The sequence below is a fragment of the Centroberyx gerrardi genome, chromosome 2 (assembly GCF_048128805.1).
Source record: "Centroberyx gerrardi isolate f3 chromosome 2, fCenGer3.hap1.cur.20231027, whole genome shotgun sequence".
In the NCBI taxonomy this organism is placed as follows: Eukaryota; Metazoa; Chordata; class Actinopteri; order Beryciformes; family Berycidae; genus Centroberyx; species Centroberyx gerrardi.
This window is the reverse complement of record NC_135998.1, coordinates 33912831-33934671: the sequence shown is the minus strand read 5'-3', so window position 1 is coordinate 33934671 and position 21841 is coordinate 33912831. Positions and strand designations below refer to the sequence as shown.

At 43.6% G+C, this 21841-nt stretch overlaps 1 protein-coding gene across 2 annotated transcripts; it reads right to left on the bottom strand.

Moving 5' to 3' along the window:
* Positions 1–996: 996 nt before the first annotated feature.
* Positions 997–14359, bottom strand: LOC139917329 (sorting nexin-18-like). Of its 2 annotated transcripts, XM_071906433.2 has the most exons (5): positions 14265–14359; positions 13120–14111; positions 10499–10792; positions 8502–8884; positions 997–2885 (listed from the first exon to the last, which is right to left on the bottom strand). In XM_071906433.2, the coding sequence occupies exons 2-5, from the start codon at positions 13968–13970 to the stop codon at positions 2659–2661; spliced, it is 1755 nt and encodes a 584-aa protein (XP_071762534.2). In that variant the 5' UTR covers positions 13971–14111; positions 14265–14359; the 3' UTR covers positions 997–2658. The 2 variants fall into 2 exon arrangements, with proteins under 2 accessions (XP_071762534.2, XP_071762533.2); XM_071906432.2 differs by having other exon boundaries at positions 13120–14353.
* Positions 14360–21841: the final 7482 nt, after the last annotated feature.

Below are 21841 nucleotides of genomic sequence, written 5' to 3'. Positions count from 1 at the left end.
GCAGAAACACCACAGTAGTGAGTGTTTATGTGCTTAACTGTTGTTACGGTCAACTTGGTTACAACAGCTGTTAGTGTTTCTCAGCTGAACAATGTGGAGAAACCGTACGAGCCTACATCCTCTTATTAGGGCAATTCAAATGGTCCAAAATGGAAAAATAGTATTCTCTTTGTTTTCTTTGCTATTCTTGGAGGTGAAGCGCTGTAAGAGGCCAAGACAAGGAAACCCCAGACAACAGGATACTGGAGTAGCTCCTAACTTTTTTCTTCCTCTTCCTCTTTTTTTTTCCTTTTCTCACAGTTTCTCTCTCTTTCTTTCTCACTCCCTGCATGATTTTGTTCTGAGTTTTGTCTGCCTGCATTTTCATGAAAATCCAGTAGACCAGCATTTACAGATATTTAGGAACCCCTGGCATTATGGGGTGGTGGTAGCCTGAAGGTTACAGAAGCCAACTTCACTTGTGACCGTAACGCAACAACAACCCCGACATAAATAAATAACAATGAGTGTGTTTACATTATTATTCTGAATATGAGCGGTTTTCATCCCGGCTTTTCGTCAGAATATTGCATTTACATGGAATGATCCGTAACCAGTTTTTCATATACCTGTATGCATGGAGATAATATGATAAACTATAGTTTTCCTGCTGTGTGTGTTCAATAGCGTTGCATTATTTTGATGCTCGTGACTCCAAGGAAACTACACAGTAAACAGGATTTGTCAGAATATACCAGTTAAAATCAGTATATACCAGCTAGCATGTTCAGGTTTTTCATATTCAGGATTATCCCAGTTATTGTAAATTATATGTAAACTCATAAACAGAATATTTGAATATCCTGAATATCACGTTACTTCTTCTAGAATATAAACGGACTATGAATGTGAATGTAAACACACTCACTGAGACACAACACGAAAGACGTCATAACAGTGAAACAATACGTAATTAAGGAGAACAGTCATCAACGAAGCCTTTGCAGAGAGACATGATTGAAATACATTCTACCTTTATTTGTTTTCCTGAAATGTTGCTCCTTTACGTTACATTAAAAGTGTTAAGTAATGGTTTAATCCTATTTAATCGTGGAGTTTCTTGTTAAGAACGCCGCTGATAGTCGAGAGCGAGTGGAGCCCCAGCACGGGGATGAAGTCATACCTGAAATTACAGCAACATTTACCAGAGATACTTAAAGTGAGAGTGAAGACGCATCATTGTAATATACATTCAATTGATTATCTCATTTTCAGAATCATCTATGACAGATTTGTCCCAGTTTTTGGGAGCCTATATATATATATACCATATCCTAAGCTTCCCCTCTAGGCATTTTGTATTCGTTCATCCAGGAACCCCAACTGATTAAATTCAGGGGTTCAGGCTCATGAAAACAGTATAACAATACAAATACATTAGGGATCCACCACAAACAGGCTGTGGACTCATTTTGGTTCCTGACTGATAGTTTAACAAGTCCGGTTTGGGGCAGCAGGGTGGCATTGTGGGTAGGAGTGACCATCCTTTATCCGAAAGAACCCGGGTTCAAGCTCCCGTGCCACCAAATCCCTGCCATGTCCGGGAGTGCTGGTCTGTATCCGACCCTGACCTTTGACCTCCCTGTGGAAGACGAGGTGAAAAAAGACAGATTTCCCCTTCAGGAATCGGCAAAATATCCCAAAGAAACACGACTCTAAGAAGAGTTGCGGAGCCGCTTTCCCGAACCGAGCGGCAGTCGCTCGAAAAAGAAAATCAGCCTGAGCTCAATCCATCAGCGGGTCGGGGTCGGGCAGTGCATAGAGTAAACTACAAAAACAATTTAGGGCTTAAAATAGTAAAATAAAACGGTGTGTGACGGCATCTATCAACAGATCAAATGTACGAGAGACATCTGATATCAGTTTTCAAGCTGTAATGAGAATCCAGCTACTAGAAGGGAATAGATTCTGCCCACTTTGCCTCTTTCCGTGTTCGAAAAACTATCCCGTGCGTACCGCTGTAAGTCCTATCAAAACAACACTGAGCAGGTCATTCAAGTAAAAAACAATCACCAAAAAAAAAAAAAACACAGAACTTTAGTCTTGAAATCGTGAAAACCCGGGTTCAGAAACATCCAGTTAAAGTTCAAGTGATTTGGGGGAGTTTAATCTCTCGTTGCCAGACTGGTGGATGGTTTCCATTAAGCGGGAGGCAGGGAGGCAGGGAGGCGCGGGACGATCACGTGACCCCCCTCCCCAAAAACCAGGAAGCGAGAGGGAGGCGGCTTCGTCAGATTTGGAAAAGCATCTGTCTTTAATATCTAATGCAGTCCCGCTGAGTCGCAGGACGTGCCTGGAGCATTAACGAAAACCCTGTTCCTGGTACATTCATCAGCACCGTCCGGACAATCCAAGAAGTTGTCATTCCACAGTCCAGTGACCTATTTTTCTACAGAGTGGCATATTTCTTCCCAATAAAACTCCTTCGGGGCCCAGGATCCATCACCCCCAAGTCTCCACAATATATCCAAACCTCACATCTTCTCCCTCTTATTGGACCGAGGACCCGTCAATCGTCCCAGTCCGAGTCCCTTTCCGCAAGACTTCTGTACCAATTCCAATCAGTCCAAGCCGACTTCTTCTTCTTCTTCTTCTTCTTCTTCTCTCTCTCCTCTCGTTCTACTGGTCGTCGTCGTATCTCTCCAGCGCGTCCTGCAGCTTGGCGGTGATCTTCTGGAAGAAGCTGATCTGCTGGCGGAGGTGGTGCTGCATCTGCGAGCGGAAGTCCCGTACGCGCGTGCGGTGGAAGTGCTGGATCTCCGCCAGCGTGGCGCAGGAGATGATGTTGCACCGGTCGTGGAGATCGCCCTCCTGCTTCTGGCAGTCCTTCACCTTGGTCAGCGCACCTGGAGGAGGAGGAGGAGGGAGGAGGAGGAGGAGGGTAGGAGGAGGAGGAGGCGAGTGTAAAGGGCAAAACGGAAAGAGGAAATGAAAGAGGGCAAAGGGGCAGTGAGAGAGTTTTAGTTTTAATGCATTTTTAGAGTTTGAATGAAGTGAAAACGACACAACGGTCAAAAAGATCGTTGCAACACTTGGAGAGAGAAACACTTTTTTTTTGGCCTTTATCCAAACGCTCCCCCTTACCTCGAAATATGCCATTTTTTATTCTGCAGAAACGAGCTGCTTTTGTCATCGTGTTTCAACATTTGCACGCAAAACACTGTCGACATTTCTCTAGAAGTTCCCCACAGAAGAACGCACACGTCGTGACTCATTACGTCTGTTTTAGCGTGACTCAACTGTCGGGGGCAGAACAGCAGCGGTCTGTGCGTTACGGACAGACACGACCCATGAGAAACGAGCGAAGAGGAACTCTTACTAATACTCGAAAACCGCTGCGTGTGGAAGAAGTGACGAGGAGCCAGCCGGTAGCCTGGCACCGCTCTCCGTCCTGACCTCATCGACCCGATCTCTAACAAGGGGAGGGGAAGTATAGTCTCTCTCTCTCTCTATCTCTCTTTCCCCAACACACACACACAGAAAACACACACCATAACTGCACAAACACTCTCATGAACTGAAATTAACTTGGACTTTGCTCTCCTTCGCACAGGCAATGCGATTACGGAGCCGTAAGCTGAACTCTTGTACTTGTTGGCTGGTGGGAAACTTGTTCAGCTCTGTAACTATGAGTCGGCACCACCACCCCACCCCCCCTTCCTCCTCCTCCTCCTCCTCCTCCTCCTCTCTCTCTCTCTCTCCCAGTGTATCACCAGGAGGAAGGAGGAAGAGGAAAAAAAGAGGAGGAGGGGAAACTAATCCTGAGACTGCTCCGTTTTGCATTCCAGCGGTCCCAGGGCAACACAGGACAAGAGGCCCAGGAATCTCCGCTCATTCAAATCAGATGTGGCCTGTGGACCCCACAGCCAGAATAAGGAAGTGGGACAATACAGTAAAGGGGCATTTAAGTCAACAGAGCTGTCCGTCATAAGCCGTTTTTTTCACGCCGGTGTTTTTTGTAATTAGTCTGTTATTAGAGAAATCCTTCAGCACTGTAGATATCTGTGGAATGCAGACCTGCTGAGTGAGGAATGAGGATTGATGTCTTGGAAAATGCAAAAAAAAAGTCTGCTTTCCTTTGAGGGCCAAGTCAAAAGAGTGTAATCTGACGGTTTATTTGGTAAAAAAATACAAACAAAAAAAAAGCTTCGGGCAAAGCTGATTTCTTCTATCTGCTTTCTTCCCTTGTAAAAACGCGAAAGTTTCTCACCAACGTTTCTCTCCTGATGAAGGCCTTCACCAAAACGCCTGTTATGGAAACTGTGACTACACATGCCAGCTTTTGTTAGTATGCAGTCGTTGAAGGGGGGGGGGGGGGGGGGGGGGTTGTTTCGCAACGATGACAAACAGTACAGGCAGACTTTTGCGTCGTGTGTATGTATTTATGGACGTTACTCAGCACATACTGTAAACCGACATGGAAACTCTCAATCCTCAAAGTAGAAAAAAAAAGAAAAAGAAAAATGGCAAAAGCAGATGTAGAGCGTTTTCACATGACAGCGGCGACGGATTATTGGGACTTCGCCTGTTTTCTGATTGATTACACAGTCCGCTATGTGACACTTGAGTCCATAAATCCCTTTGTATAATTTAAAAAAAAAACTGTCATGTCAATTAGTTCGCAAGTAAACAAAATCCTGTCAGTTACACAAACTATTGGGATTCAGCCGGTGTTTCCCCTTCAAAGCTCTCAGCTCTGATTGTATGCAGCCAACTGGCTTTTTATATCAGCTGCCAAACCCCATGTGTCTGAAAGGCTTTTTCTTCACAATAATGTAAACACATGAGAATGAGGAAAAACAGTAAGAGAGTAAGAAAGACTGCTACAATTCCAATTTTGCACAAAGCATCACTAAGAGCTGGAATGTGTCTTTGACCAATCAGATTGCTCGGCTGAAAGTTCACATGCGGCCGTTGTTGTGTGAAAACCTCATAACAGCAATTTTGGTGATTTTCGTGTTTAATGAAATTCTCCGACTTCTTGCGCTTATGAAACACTTTAAAAACCCCCGTTGGATAAAACTCAAAAATGCATCGTCATCAAGCTAAAACCAAAACAGTTTTCCTTCGTTCCAGAAGAGTCGACATTTTGAAATTCAGTGACAACATACTATTTACTTCTGTTAAGTGAATATATTGATAAGGTTACAGTCTTTATAACACTAGTGCACATGCCACAAAACTTTATGTACATATGTATGTGCTTCTGTAGATTAATATGAACATGATGCACATGTACATCACTGTAAATTCACATACTCTCTCCTTCAGGTTTCACATATCTCTGTTATTGTTATATTCTGCATATATTAACGTGTTTTTTCATACTGCTTCCACTATATCATACTGATCCATACTGACACTTTTTGTATTTTATTATTTAGGCTATACCTACATATGTTTATATATGTGTATAGCACATATTTCTAATTTAGTAATCCACATTAACCAGTCGTGACTGCGAATAACATCTGTCAGTAACTGTAGTAACAACTGTATCTTAATCCATACATGTTAGTAATACTCCTTTATATATACTCCTACTTCATATTTCCAACCAATACTGCTGCAATGACCTATTTCCCCAAGGGGATCAATAAAGTTTCATCCGATCTTAAACTCCCTGTAACTTTTTCACCCTTGTCAGTTAGTCTGTCTGTCTGTCTCTAAGCAGGATATCTCCACCATTAGATGATTATCGTTTTTTAGTCATAGCTATGAAACTAACAGAGATAGAAACTTGATTCCAAATCGTAAGGGTGTGGCTGCAAGGTCAAGAAATCAATTTAACTTCAAATTTAAGTCAAAGGAATGACGTCTTTGGGTGTAACAGTAAGTTATGGCTGGCATACTTCCACAGGTTATAGATCCGTTCTCACCATTACCAGCAATTACCAGCCAAATTTCTGTCTCCTCCTACTTCTTTCTGAGACAATTTATTTTGTGTTTCAACATAGCTTTGGCTATAAGACAATACAGATGTTGTCACTGACATATCATATCTGTTTCTGTTGTCAGACGACTGCAACACTTTAAAACAGAGATTTGATCGAGGGACACAAAATGCTAACAGCCCAGAAATTGACGTTAGCGTTGGTTAGCCAGTTAGCATTTTGTGACCCTCGATTGGAGTCGTTTGACAACAGAAACAGAAAGATATGTCAGTGACACCAGTCGGAGGCAGAAAGTTGGCTTCTTAACATTGCTGGAAAACTGTAAATTCTAGCAACATTTGCAGTGTTGAGAACACATTATCAGTAAAACTTTGACAATCCCTGACCGAGCCCAGGAGCCGAAACACGTTGGTTTTACTTATTTGTTCTCAGTACGGCAAGTGTTACTGGAATTTACTCTTCTCCAGTGTTTCCTGCCCTTTCCATGCAGCTTCTCGGTGGGTGAAGTTGTTCCAGAATACTTTTTCATCTTCTTAACATTGCTGGAAACAGTGAGAACCGATCTATAGCCTGAGAAAATGGTCTGTTGTTCAGCGTTGGTGGAAGTTGTTCCTCTCCGAGCGCCTCTCCAACGCATTATTTGTCAATCAGAAAGTAGGTGAAGTGTTGTCAGTCACAGGCGGTTGGGATTCAGGCGGCGTCTCCGTCGCTCTCGGCTGTGATTGTATCCGGAGAACAGAGTTCACAGGACCGGAGAGACGGGGCCTCCAGGTTTGGCAAACGTCAGGACTGTGTGTGCCAGGAGCGACTCCCCCCTCCCAACCTGCAGGGAGCTAACAAGCTAACTCCCCTGTGTGTGTGCGTGTGTGTGTGTGTGTGTGTGTGTGTGTGTGTGTTTGGGTGAGCGAGTGCAGCCTCTCACAGTATCCAGAGAGTTTGAATGAATCAGGCCTGGTTTCAGTTCTCGACCCAGACTGACGTTGCAGTTCAGTAAATGAAGACAGATGCTGCCCTTTGTTGGAGACTCAAAATCCGCTGCTCTGTGTATCGACTGAACGGCTATTTACATGATTCACTGATAGAGAGTTTTCCGGGCGAGTTTTGTTAACGCTGTGAAGTACGCCTTAACGCCGTTTTTGGAAAAAAAGTAAATGTGTGTCTCTCTTGTTTCACATAAAATTATACAGTCTGTTCTGTAGCATGGGAATCCAGATTATATGGGACAGAGAGAGAGAAAGGGCAAGAAACTGAATGAGGGGGAGATAAATAGCGAGGGAGAGAGAGAGAGAGAAACTGAATGAGAGGGAGAGAGAGGGACAGAGAGAGAGAATGAAACAGAGAGAGAGACAGAAACTGAATGAGGGAGAGAGACAGAGAGAGAGAACGGAATAGAGAGAGAATGAAAGGAGAGAGAAAGAGAGAGAGAAACTGAATGAGAGGGAGAGAGAGAGACAGAGAGAGAGAGAATGAAACAGAGAGAGAGAGACAGAAACTGAATGAGGGAGAGAGAGACAGAGAGAGAGAATGAAACAGAGAGAGAGACAGAAACTGAATGAGAGGGAGAGAGAGGGACAGAGAGAGAGAACGGAATAGAGAGAGAGAGAATGAAAGGAGAGAGAAAGAGAGAGAGGAACTGAATGAGAGGGTGAGAAAGAGAGAGACAGAGGTGGAAAAAAGAGAAAGAGAAAAAGAGAGAGAGGGGCCTTGAAGCAAGACACAGAGTCCCTATCAGCTCCAGCAGTGCTGACCCCTGACCTTTGACCTCTGACCTCTGACCTCCCTGTGGAGGGGCGCAAGCGAAAAGACAAATTTCCCTACAGGGATGGATAAAAATTATTGTTTAAATGGATTTGCTTAATTAATTCAGCAACAAACTTGTACTCATGTCTAGTTTTCTGTAGTTATATTACTACTAAATGTGTTTTATGGTATCTTGTTGTACTCTTTTTTTACTCTTTTTTTTTTTTTTTTACCTTGTGCTCTATTGTATCTTGCTGTACTCGGTTTACCTTCTTTTTACCTCACTGTTTTATTCTGTTTTAGCCCTTCTAGGGACGGGTGTTGCAAATTAGCATCCGCTATAAACACTATGATACTTGCATCGGATAGCTGTTCTCAGTTCGTCTATGTATATTGCATCTGTCCCTATCAAATAAACCATAAATAAATAAATAAAATAATAAAATATTACATTATTAATATAATTATAGCCCCCATGAATCTTAGTCTTTAGCACTTTTTGAATTTGCATCGTGATTCACATCGTTCTGGTCAACAAGTAGGTTTGTCCCGCCTACACTGACCATCCAATCAGGTTTGTCGGATAGTATTCAAATAACTGCCGGTGAATAGGCTTGCCTCCGACCGCTATGAATCATGCAAATTCAAAAAGTGCTAAAGACTGTGACTCATGTGGGCTGGACACCAGGCACAGGACTGTGGCAGTGGGAAAAGATGGAATTATTACTGTCTATGTAAACGTGCTCACTGTCAGACAGGAAAACGGCGTTTATACTTCATATACTATGAAGCGATTCAGATTTTGCTGCATGTGAACACGCTCCCCACCTTTCTGCACGTGTATGATGTCCGGATAGTTGGCCAGGTGTCCTCTGTAGAGGTCCAGCAGGTCCGATATGGGGTCCAGGTCCTGCCGCGGCTGCTCCGCGAAATACTCCCCGACCGCCTCGTAGGCCTCCCCGGTGTAGGCGATGGCCCGGTTCAGGCCGGCGGAGTAGGCCTGCTGGTCCAGCTCGAAGGCCTGGCCCAGCAGCCTGAAGGACTGGCCCACCTTCTGGTACTCCTTCTTGAAGCCGGTGATCTGCTTGCGGGCGAACTCGTTGATGGAGGTGTTGACGACCACGATGTTCTCGTCCATCCGCTTGGTGAACGACTTGAAGCCTTCGATCTTACTCTCCACCTCCTGCAGGTCCAGCGGGACGGCCGGCGTGCTGCGGGAGGGGGGGGGGGGGGGAACACATATTATTATAATGATAATAATAATAGTAACTTTATTTATATAGCACCTTTCTTAAACAGAGTTTTAGTGCTGAAACGATTAGTCGATTATAATTTAAGTTAATCGTTTTAGCCATTTATCAAGAAAAAATACAAATATATTCACAAAGATTTGCTGCTTTTCTCTGTTTCATATCATTATAAAATGAATACTTTGGGGTTGTTTTGGTAAGAAAGTAAGACATTTTAAGAATTACTTTGTAACTCTGGCATTTGTCATTATTTTCAACATTTTATAGACTAAATGATTAATCGATACATTCATCGATAATGAAAATAATCTTTAGCTGCAGCCCTACAGAGTTTACATGGTGCAGAATAAAAACAGAATACAAACTTACAATAGAATGCAATATAATAATAAAAAATTTGAACAGAAGCAAAGGCAACAACAACAACAGATGAATTAGAACTACAGGCAAAGTAAAATGAAATAAATAAATAGTAATACAATAGTAATAGTTAACGCGATCACTGGTCGTTTATTCTCTTTATGTTCTTTTAAAACTTACTTTGAACTTTGTGGCCTTGTTTCCAAAGAGAACGGCTTTATGGACATGAATATTATCTGAGTCATTATTATGTTTATGACGCAGATGTGGGAGAGCAGATAACTTGCTCTCTGTTCTCTGTCCCTCACTGTCAGCCGCTCCCAATGATGAAAGCCTTCAGCAACAGGCTGGGAAGAAAGTCTAACCCTAACTCTGACAAAAAATTAAAGGAAAAATCCCCCTCAGATCCTCTTACACTGTTATTTATTTTCAGTCTGTGATGCTCAGTGTATTGCAGCAGTTATTTAGTGATGAAGTGTTATGATTTACTGTTTTTGGTGAACCCACTTTCCCTCAACCCGCCTCGTCTGCTTCTACTAGTGATTTCCTACATTTCCCAGAATGCCTTTCGACAAGCACCAGAGAACGTGCCTGAACTCGCTGCATTCAGCTGTGGGATTTACAGAGATAGTGGTAGTAAGAGCAACAGAGTGACAGTTTTTCACAGCTCTTACTCAAACCCCAACCTGTCTTGTTGCTGCAATGCATTCTGGTCTCTCTCCTGCTCCTGTGGGTGGAGAAATCGGTCTCTCTGCAAATTTTATCTAAGAACTCTAAAATGACGAAATGAGGTATGAAACATTTTAAGGAATGTTATTTGAAAATGTCAGTTTTGTCACACCTAACATTACCATTCAGTTCAATGGGAAGAACATTAATTTGATTATTTAACATGTGATTTTTGCATATGTGAGCCACTTTTCCATTAATTTCCACTTAATAACCCTGTAAACCTGTAAAATCCCTTAATTACTAGTGTCTCTGTGAATCAACCCATGAATAAATGCCTTATAAACCCATGATACTAACCTTACTTTTTTAAAACTATGGTATTTTTGATGGATAATTAATGTTTATGTAATGGAGAATTTAAGGACATTTCAGGGATAAAACAGTGTGTACTGAAGACTTTAATCTGAGTCTAGGCCACTAATACTACTCTCTAGTTCGGGATTCAAACCAGCATCCTTCCCAGCAGTGAACTCCTCCTCGTACCTGATGGTGAGGAAGAAGTTTGCCCCGACCAGCTCGTCCCGCTCCGCCTTCCTCTTCCCCTGCTTCCAGGCCTTCTCGTCCGCCCCGCAGGTCAGGAAGTGCTGGAAGACGTCGCAGCGGGCCAGCACCGGGTGGCTGGTCATGTGGTTCATCCACCAGATCAGGCCTTTCCTCCGCTTGGAGATGAAGTCCTCCTCGAAGCGGCCGGTCGCCTGCTTCTCCGGCAGGTGGGGCACCGAGATGACGGGGAAACGCTCCACCAGCCGCGCGTACAGCCAGTCGAAGTGCTTATACCTGCGGAGGGGGAGGAGGAGGAGGAGGAGGAGGAGGAGGAGGAGGGAGACGGGGATGAAGGAAGGAGGGAAGAAAGTGTGGGAGAGCAGGATGAGTGAAGGGACGGAGGGATTTGTAAGGAGGGAAAAGAGGAACGATAAGTGGGAATGAGGGGGATTAGGGAGCGAGGCACGGAAGGAGGTTATAGAGAGAGGGAGCGGGGAAGGAGGGGAAGGAGGGAAGAAAGTGTGGGAGAGCAGGATGAGTGAAGGGACAGAGGGATTTGTAAGGAGGGAAAAGAGGTGAAAGGGAAAGATAAGTGGGAATGAGGGGGATTAGGGAGCGAGGGACGGAAGGAAGTTATAGAGAGAGGGAGCGAGGGAGGAGGAGAAGGAGGGAGCGAGGGGATGGAGGAGGAGGGAAGAAAGTGTGGGAGAGGAGGATGAGTAAAGGGGTGAAGGTACGGAGGGATTTAGGGAAGGAAAGGAAGTGGAGAGGGAGTGGAAAGGGAACATTTAAGTGGGAATGAGGGGGATTAGGGAGCGAGGCACGGAAGGACGTTATAGAGAGAGGGAGCGAGGGAGCGAGGAATGAGGGGAAGGAGGGAAGAAGGTGTAGAAGAGGAGGATGAGTAAAGAGGCGAAGGTATGGAGGGATTTAGGGAAGGAAAGGGAGTGCAGAGGGAGTGGAAAGGGAAAATTTAAGTGGGAATGAGGGGGATTAGGGAGCAAGGGCGCGAGGAAGAAGGAGAAGGAGGGAGCGAGGGGAGGAAGGAAGGAGGGAAGAAAGTGTAGAAGAGGAGGATGAACATGAGGCAAAGGTATGGAGGGATTTATAGGGGTGGATTGGATGAATGAGAAGGAAATGAGGTGGTGGAAAGGAGGTGAAAGGGAAAATTTGAGTGGAAATGAGGGAGCAAGGGAGCGAGGAAGAGGGAGGAGGAGGGAGCGAGGGAAGGATGGAGGCGAGGAAAACAGATGAAGGAGGGCAGAGGGACGAGTAGGAATGAGGAGGGAGGAGAGAAGGGATTTGGGTGAAACGAGAGAAAGAGGAGCAGGAGAGAGGGGTGAGAGGAGGATGAGGGAGCGAGGGAGCGAAGGGAAGGGAGTAGGGAGAGAGGGGTGAAAGCGAGGGGAGGATGGAGGAGAGGAAAACAGATGAGGGAGGAGGGATGAGTAGAGATGTAGGGGCAGAAAGGGGGGAGGAGGATGAAGGGAGGAGGAGGAGGTGAGGAGAAGGAATGCACAGACATGTTGGGACTGCGATCGAATATTTTTAGAGCGACGCGCCTGACAACAGGAACTGAACCTGAGACACAGGAGAGATTATCTCTAAAATACCCTTACACTTACATTAATTCACCCCTTAATTCATGCAAAATCCCCTTAAAATGAGTTATTAATGGAGGAGACCCCATTAAAAACACCTTAAATACACCTTACATGAAGAGTTGAAGATGTTTCCCCGACACTAAGTAGAACTGAAGAAGCAGAAGTAGTGAAATGTCTTCAACTCTTCATTTTTAGTCCAGTGGATTTTGTTTCTATTGTTTTTTTTTTGTTTTTTTTTGTCAAAGATGCAAAAGAGAATCTCAGAAGTAAATGGCAAAAACAGAACCGACCATGGCTTTTTTTTTTCTTGTATTTCTCGTCCGTCTCCCTCAGGAATCTTCCTTTCTGAGATTTCCTTTTTGCATCTTTGACATTGTCCCAAAAAAGAAACCAAATCCACTGGACTGAACATGAAGAGATGAAGATGTCTCATGAGTCTTCTTCAGTTCTACTTTGTGCTGAGGAAACATCTTCAACTCTTCATTTTAAGTCGAGTGGATTTAGTTTCTATTGTTTTTTGTTTGGTTTTGGACAATGTCTTGTCTGCCTCTCTCAGGAATCTCCCTTTCTGAGATTCTCTTTTGCATCTTTGACTTGAATGTCCCAAAAAAACCAAACAATAGAAACCAAACCCACCGGACTTAAAATGAAGAGTTGAAGATGTTTCACCACTCACCCGAGAGTCTTCTTCAGAAACGTCTTCAACTCTTCATTTTAAGACCAGTGGACTTGGTTTCTATTGTCTTTTAGGGGTTTATTTTTTTGGGACGATGTCAAAGATGCAAAAAGGAAAAATCTCAGAAAGGAAGATTCCTGAGGGAGACGGACGAGAAAAAAAGCCACGGTCAGATCTGTTTCTGCCATTTTGTGGAAAAAATTGTGCCCACAGCGTGAACCACAGAAACATTTATTGGGGTGTGTGTGTGTGTGTGTGTGTGTGTGTGTGTGTGACCCAGAGACACAGAGAATGCTTGTAAAACCCCAGAACAGGAAGAGGAAGAGGAAGAGTGTGTGTACCTGCGGTTGACCTGTGTGTTGGTGTGTGTGGGGGTCAGGCCGTACGACATGTAGCTCTTCATGCCCTTGAACTTGGTCTGCTTGGTGGGGTCGTCGATGGTGCAGGTGAAGGGGTACGGGTCCTCCTGCCACTCGGGGCCGTGCGGCCCCATCGCCACGCAGATCCGGTCCCCGTCCTTCACGAAGGCCGACGCCTCGCCCAGCAGGAACGCCTCGCCCCCGGACTTGACGAAGGTGGAGAACCGGTTGAGGTTCCTCCCCACCGTGGCCGAGCTCTTGGCCTGCTGGTGCTGATGCTGGTGATGGTGCGACGGCGCGCTCGCCCGTCGCCCGGGCAACGAGGTGGTGACCGTGTACAAGGGGGGCGCGCTCCCGAGGCCCCGGGGCTCGTCGGCCGCCGTGGAGCAGGAGCCGTCGTCCCAGTCGTCGTCCCAGTCGTCATCGCTGGTCTGGAAGCTTCCTCCTCCTCCTCCTCCTCCTCCACCTCCTCGCTGGGGGGACGCTTGCTGCTCCGGGGACGGGTAGCCGGAGTGGGTGGGGGTCAGGGCTTTGGGTTTGGGTGCGCTGGGTATGCTCACAGCTGAGGACAAGCCGTTGTTGTTGGTGTTGGGGGAGCAGGAGGAGGAGGAAGGAGGAGGGGGGGAGGAGGAGGAGGAGGAGGAGATCTGGTCCCGGATGATCTCCACATAGGAGGCGGGGAAGAGGCCGGCCTCCCCGCGGCTGTTCTCCCCCTCCAGCCAGCCCTCCAGCTCCTCCTCGCTGAACAGAGTCACCAGCTCGCCCTCCGAGATGGAGATCTCGCCCGGGTTCTCGGAGTGGAAGTCGTACAGGACTCTCGCCTTCAGCGCCATAGTGGGTTTTTTTTAGCTGTGTTTTGATTATTCTCTATTTTCTCTATTTCCTCTATTCTTGTTTTTCGCTCCCAAGAAGCTGCCTGTGATGAGGAGCGACTTTTTATTCCCGGGTTAGATGAAACCTTTAATGACTTTTTCCTGTAATTGGAGTGAGATTAGGTCATCGCAGCAGCAGCAGCAGCAGTTTTATCACTTTTGCAGAATCAAACAGGCTTGTATCCGAGCCTCATCCAAAAAAAACAAAAAAAAAACCCAAACCCCGACATATATAGGCTTGTATCCGACACCCACCTCTTCTTGCTCCGCTCCTCTCTGCGGGTTCAAATAACATTTGTTTCCATGCAGAACTTAATCCAAGTCGGAAAACACTCAGAAACCTGCCGGTACTTTCATCTGTCCGCTGAATAAAAACCAGATTCCAGAGTCCGAACTTCACCAGCATGCAGGCGGCTGTTAGTCGCTTTATTTCTCCGTGAAGAACAGAGCAGAGAGAGAGAGGGGGGGAAAGTCCTCTTTTCTTCCCCCAGATGCTTTCCAGGGCTTGTAACTTTAACAGCACCAGTCCGAACACGTAGTGCTGGCTGAGTAATGGAGGGTGGGGCTTCAGGAGAGGGAGAGAGAGAGAGAGAGAGAGAGAGAGAGAGAGAGAGAGGGAGAGAGAGAGAGAGAGAGAGAGCGAGAGAGAGAGAGAGAGAGAGAGAGAGAGAGAGAGACACAAGCAGGCAGCGGCAAGTTCAGTCAAGTTGGTGCAACGAGATCAGGAGCAAAACCCTCCTGAACTCCGACAGACAGTTTTTCAGACTGACATAAAGAAATTCATACATCTTGGTTTTTATATTGCAATTTGCAAATTTAAAAAAAAGGTATTATTTGTCTCTTGTTGTATTTTATCTTATATTTGTTGTGCTTTTCTATTCAAATGTATTTATCTTTGTTTTTGTTTTTTAGCTCTAGGCTATTCTCTGTCTGTCTGAGGTATTTAGATTAGATTAGATTAGATTTATTATGTTTCGTCTTTATTTGTTTTAGCACAGCCTGCAGGGTTTATGCCACACTGCATTTCACTGCACATTTAGGAAGTGCATGTGACAAATACAGCTTTTGAATATTTGGTAATCAGTGCCAAAATGATGTAAGTTATACTAAATATAGGAAAGAAAAACCATAAATGAATGATTTTCTGGATGTGTAATTGATGTTTGTATCTTGATGTTTGTTTGCCTTATGATGCTCACTTATAGTTTACCAAAGAACTTATAAAATCATAAATCATTGGCTGAAACGCACTAACAGGGCGAACTCACTCAGTGAAAGTTAATTTAATGCAGCATGTAATTGGCCTGGAGCAATGTATGTTTTTTTTTTCCCATCATGATTCTGCAGTTTATTTATGTGGCTTCAGTCATCATATGCGTTTAAAAGTATATTTTACCTTTTAGGCGCAAAATTCTCTCCAGTTTATTCAAGTTTTTTATGTTTATTCTGCGTTTACTATAAGTTTATTATGGGGGTTTTGCGTTCCTGATGGAGCAGTTACGGGCATCCGCCACTAGAGATTCCTGTTGCCATGGTGATAAGAGGTCAAATAATGTGGGTTGACACATTTCATGACATAAATTCATCATATACATCCTGAAAAAACCCTAAAAAAAACATTAATGTTAATCTGGAAGTGTAATGGGTTTTTGTATTGTGTTTTATGTATTTTTATGTATTTTTCATATTGGTTTTCCTTATGATGAAAACCAACTGGAGGTCATAATTTACTTATTATTTATCACTAAATTACTGGTCGAAACACACTGACAGGATTCATCTATAGTCTAAATTCGGCCAGTGTTTTTATTGTTATTAGGCTATTATTATTCATTTACTTATTTATTTTCTATGGTTAGTTTATGCCTTAAACATCATATAGGTTTAGATGAATAGTTTCCCTTTTCATACAAAGTTCTTCTCAGACAAGTTTATTATGGTTTACTATAAGTTTATTATAGGGATTTTAATAGAATACATTATATATTACAAACGATCAGATATTCAGTCAAATTCAACTCACATGTACAAATGGAGAGACAGTGTTGTTTCAGGATAACAAAACTTATAAGTCATTTTTCATGTAACTTAACAACAGGCAGATATTTATGTTGTGAGAGACTCAAACAGATTCATATTCAAATGAAAGCAGCCTGCTTCAAAACATGTTTTTGATGTTTCTCTGATAAAATGACGAGGTTTATTGAGGAGGTGTAGGGTGTAATCCTTGTCAAAGTTATTAACAATATCTATAATAACAATAACACTTTTACAATCAATGTGTAACATGATGACCAGTTTTACTCAATATGAATCCCTCCAATTCTGTCCAGAGCTTCATGGAATAAGAGCAACCTTAGAATAAATGCATCAAAATGTCAGATTCATCAGCACAAATATTAGAATTGTCTTCAAAGTCTAATTTTGATAATCTACAGTGGGAGAGATATATAATTGTGCAAAATTTTGACATGTAGCCTACTCTCTTTTGCTTTGTTAGGAGGAACACACAATTGTGCTACTGTACATCTGAAAACCGAGAATTATATTATAAAATTGTAGGGAAAAGAAAAGCATTTACATTTAGGAGTTTGAGTGCCTTTTTCGTGTACTTGTGCTTAGTATTTTTTTAAAGTCAGTAATTTTACTTTTACTTAAGTACATTTTTGCTAAAGTATTGTACTTCACTACATTTTAAATCACATCCATTGAAGGACAGATCTTGTGTCTCTCCATCAGAAACTGCATCAACGTAAACTGACAAACTGTGGATCCATTCACAAGAGGAATCTGACTTTACTTTCTTTCTGCACTTTATTTTCTCATTTCCAAATTTTCCAACTAACAGAATCCAGTGTGAACTCTGTCCTCTCTCCTTTCAGAATCACATGGAAAAGATCACAGCTAACTACTCAGGAACTTCTACTCTGATTTTAGATGAGACACTTTTTACTTTTACTTCAGTAGATTTTTACAGCAGTACTTTTACTTCTACTCAAGTAAAACATCAGCAAAGTAACAGGACTTCTTCTTAAGTGGGACACTGCAGTACTCTCTCCACCACTGTCGGGGTTTATTATAAGTTTATTATAGGGATTATTTGCGTTCATCGCGCACTGACGCCCCCCGGCCGGTAGAGGTCGCTGTTAAACAGCAATAAGAGAAAACAGCTCCTCCTCCCGGCCGGCAGGCGGCGGTAGAGCTGCATTCACCCTGTATTCAGACAATATTAAACCCCGCAGACAGAGAATAATAATAAAAAAATGCTGGACATATGATATTCATGATATTTTGTCAAACATTATTCGAGTCATAACGAGGCTGTCGCTTCTGTTTGCAGACTGACACCCGAAAAAAAAGAAAATAAGACGTTTTAACGATGTGAAGCCCGCCTGGAGGCTGTTTACGTTACAGAAAGAAAAAGGTAAATATGAGACATTATTGGGCTTTGTTCTTGTCAGTCCGCGTGCCTGCTAAACTGCTGTGACTGTAAACAGTAGACAGATGGATTATTAACGAGATGACTGTCTGTCCCGGCGGAGCGCGTGACGGCGTGTTTGTTAGTAGTTCAATGGAAAGTGAGACTTGTAACGTGCACAGTTACACTTATCCAGAGGTGTGTGTGTGCGTGTGTGTGTGTGCGCGCGCGTGTGTGGGAGAGATAGATAGAGAGGGAGGGAGAGAGAGAGAGAGAGAGAGAGAGAGAGAGAGAGACCTGACACGTGTGTGATCTGGGGAACAATTACGATAAATGGTCAGTCAGGTGTTTATAGGGGATTGTGTGTGTGTGTGTGTGTGTGTGTGTGTGTGTGTGTGTGTGTGTGTGTGTGAGAGAGAGAGAGAGAGAGAGAGAGAAAGAGTATTTCAGGTTATTATCAATTTCAGTATTGCAAACAATACTGCATACCAAAATTTAGTCCTTCTAATAGTGAGGAAAAGTAAAGAAATGCATGCTTTTAATCAATCAATCTATCTATCTATCTATCTATCTATCTATCTATGCATGCACAATTCTGGCTATAATTATAATCACATTTTTCTACATATCGTCATCATTATTATTCACAATATGAGGAACAAAAGTCTTTTATTGCACTTGTTACCATCTATAATCAAACATTGTAACTATTTTCAACTTCAGTGGATATTCTAAATGAAATTAAAGGTTTTGTGATTGCCAATATGCTAACGGTTTATGATTATTCATTGTGGAAACTAAAATTGCAATATATCATCATAAACAATTTACTGTGCAGCCTCAATAGCCTACCTATTGTAGATAGATATTAAGGACCAGATAGACAATACATGTTAGACAAGTCATCATCCAATAGAGGCTTTGCAGTTGCGTCACAAATCTCCCAGCAGCCACGTCTGGCGCCATCATGGTGGAACATTGGAGAAATGTGCACAAATAATACCTCAGTAGGCAAGAAAAATAGATAAACCTGAAACAGCTTGTTGTGGTGTGGCTGCAGATCCATTCAGTAACGTTCTCAGTAAAAGTGAATAGTGTGATAAGGTGGATTTGGTTACTGTGACACACTAAACTGTCTTGTCTTTAGCCCTAGTCTCTACTCCAAAACACTCTGAGTTGTAGCTTGAGAAGAGTCAGCTCAGTTAACCTGAACAAACTGTTAGCTAGCTAACTAGCCGGCAAACACACTGATGTTAATGTGAACATGCTAACGCTAGCTGCTGCTAGATACGTTAGCTAGTGTGCTAATCAGATGTGTTAACAACAAGACAGTGATGTTAGCTGACCAGATACTATGGTTAGCTAGCTAACAAGCTGACATTATCTAAACACTAAATCAATCAGATGGATCAGTGATGAAATGATCAGTTCAGTCAGAAACAGACAGAAATTAACCGTCTGTTCAATTCTGTTGAAACAGACAAATTGTACATTTAGAAACACAATCAGCTGTTCACAGCCGCTGTTGCCCAAAAGCTGAAGACCTCCAATATGGCCGCCAGAGAGTGCGCTCTGCACCTGTTCACAGTTGCTGTCTAGACTCGCAACGACCCAAATTCAAGAACAAGAACATTTAAGTTGAGTTTGTTATTAAAATGGAGATGTGAGTTTTAGACGTTGTCATGCTGTTTGTGCTAACATCATATTACAGACATGAAGCCTTTACAGAAGCTGTTTACAGGATGTGTTAGCATACGGAAAACTGATTCTGATTGGTCATCTGTTTCAATTGCTTTCTCAGCCCCTTTTGTGTGAAACAGTTAAAGGAATAGTTCACCCAAAAATGAAAATTCTGTCATCATCTACTCACCCTCATGCCAAATGAAACACAGGTGAAATTTGTTAGTCCATATAACACACAGGGAGGTTGCCAGCACAACTTGATAGCAGCCTTCTCCAAAACAACTGAAGTCAATGGGGACCGGTTCTTTAGAGTTCCAAAACAAAAACAGCCAAACAATCACACTGAATAGAAAGACCTATACACCATTATTTGTTGCAAATCAATCAGCTGTAGTTAAGATTTGCACTAAATTATGGTGTAAATATACTGTAGGTCTTTTTGGAGCTCTGAAGAACTGGTCCCCACTGACTTCAGTTGTTTTGGAGAAGGCTGCTATGGAGTTGTGCTGGCAGCCTCCCTGTGTGTTATATGGACAAACTTCACCTGTGTTTCAACTGGCATGAGGGTGAGTAGATGATGACAGAATTTTCATTTTTGGGTGAACTATTCCTTTAAGGATATTTAACAGGGTTTCACGCATATGAAACCCTGTTAGAGGTTTCTGTTGCCCAAGAGCTGAGGACCTCCAATATGGCCGCCAGAGGCTGTTACTTCACCTGAAAGCCCTCGACAGGCCGAAACCAACGGCCGTCCGAGTCAAAATACTGTAGGTAGGAAACCAAGAAAAGTCCAAGAAACGGAAAAAGTGAGATCGGATTCACAGGTATCAACCATACCAGTTACACACTTTCTCTCTCTCTCTCTCTCTCTCTCCCCCTCCCTCTCTCTCTCTGTCCCTCCCTCCCCCCCTCTCTCCCCCCTCTCTCTCTCTGTCTGTCTCTCTCTCTCCCTCCCTCCCCCCTCTCTCTCCCTCCCTCTCTCCCTCCCTCCCTGTCTCTCTCTCTCTCCCCCTCTCTCTCTCTCTCTCTGTCTCTCTCTCTCTCTCTCTGTCTCTCTCTGTCTCTCTCTGTCTCTCTCTCTGCCTGTCTCTTTCTGTCTCTCTCTCTCTCTCTCTCCCTGTCTCTCTCTCTCCCCCCCCTCCCTCCCTCTCTCCCTCCCTCTCTGTCTCTCCCCCCTCTCTCTCCCTGTCTCCCCCCCTCTCTCTCTCTCTCTCTCTCTCTGTCTCTCTCTGTCTCTCTCTCTGCCTGTCTCTCTCCGTCTCTCTCTCCCCCCCCCCCTCAGGTTGTGTGTCGTCATGTCGGACCCGGTCCAGACGACCTCAGACAGTCTGTGTAAACTGGTCCGCTGGGCTCACAGCCACGGCACCATCTGCAACCTCATCCCCGGCCTGCAGCACCTCTCCCACGGTTCCTATGGTAACGTGCTGACAGCGGAGCCCGGGCCGCACGCCGGCGTCACCGTCGCCGTGTGGGGCTGCGGCGCCGGACACGCCTACCACTGGCCCCTCAGTTACCATGACAACGGCTCCGGGGGCTCGACCAACACCAACCAGGGCCAGGAGAGGTTCGTCGGAGGTCGCTCGTCCAACAAGGTAAAATAAAGACCTGAGGTGAATTGTGATTCGTTTTTTTTAACTTCTAGCGTCCGCGTCTTAATATATTCTGTCTGTATCAGAGATGTGACCAAGTCAACTTTGCTCAAGTCCCAAGTCAGTCTCAAGTCTTGAGGCACAATTGTCAAGTCAAGCCCCAAGTCTAAATGTAGATTACCAAGTCAAGTCCATGTCATTAATGTCAAGTCCCAAGTCTAAATGTAGAAGTCAGAACTACGGTGGCCAAGACAGGCAATCGGCACTTCATAAACTAAATGCACGCAACAAATAAAAAGCACGCTGCAACAAAGGAACACTAACAACACTATTAACACTAAGAACACTATTAACACTAACAACACTATTAACACTAACAATACTATTAACACTAACAATACTATTAACACTAACAACACTATTAACACTAGCAACACTATTAACACTAACAACACTATTAACACTAACAATACTATTAACACTAACAATACTATTAACACTAACAACACTATTAACACTAACAGCACTATTAACACTAACAACACTATTAACACTAACAACACTATTAACACTAACAACACTATTAACACTAACAACACTATTAACACTAACAACACTATTAACACTAGCAACACTATTAACACTAACAACACTATTAACACTAACAACACTATTAACACTAACAACACTATTAACACTAACAACACTATTAACACTAGCAACACTATTAACACTAACAACACTATTAACACTAACAACACTATTAACACTAGTAACCAAACGCAACAAAAACAGCAACGCACTGGAACAAAGGAACACACTACATTACAAAAACGCACAACAAAAACCCACAATGGAAATGACTTAAATTGCGGTCAGACCACTGGGCAATAGTTCCTTAATGTTGAAATGTTGACATTTGGTTTTAGCGCCCCCATCAGGCCAATCAGATTCATGTTTTTAAACGCCAGAACACAGCGCCAAAACGCTTCAACTTTTCAACTTTTGGCAAAATTGGACCAGTGGTGTTTGACATATCAAGTTTGAGTTTTTATCCTTTAATTCTAGCGCCCCCATCAGGCCAATCAGTGTACGTTTTAAGACACTGGAACACAGAGCATCATCCCTCGAAGTTTTGGCAA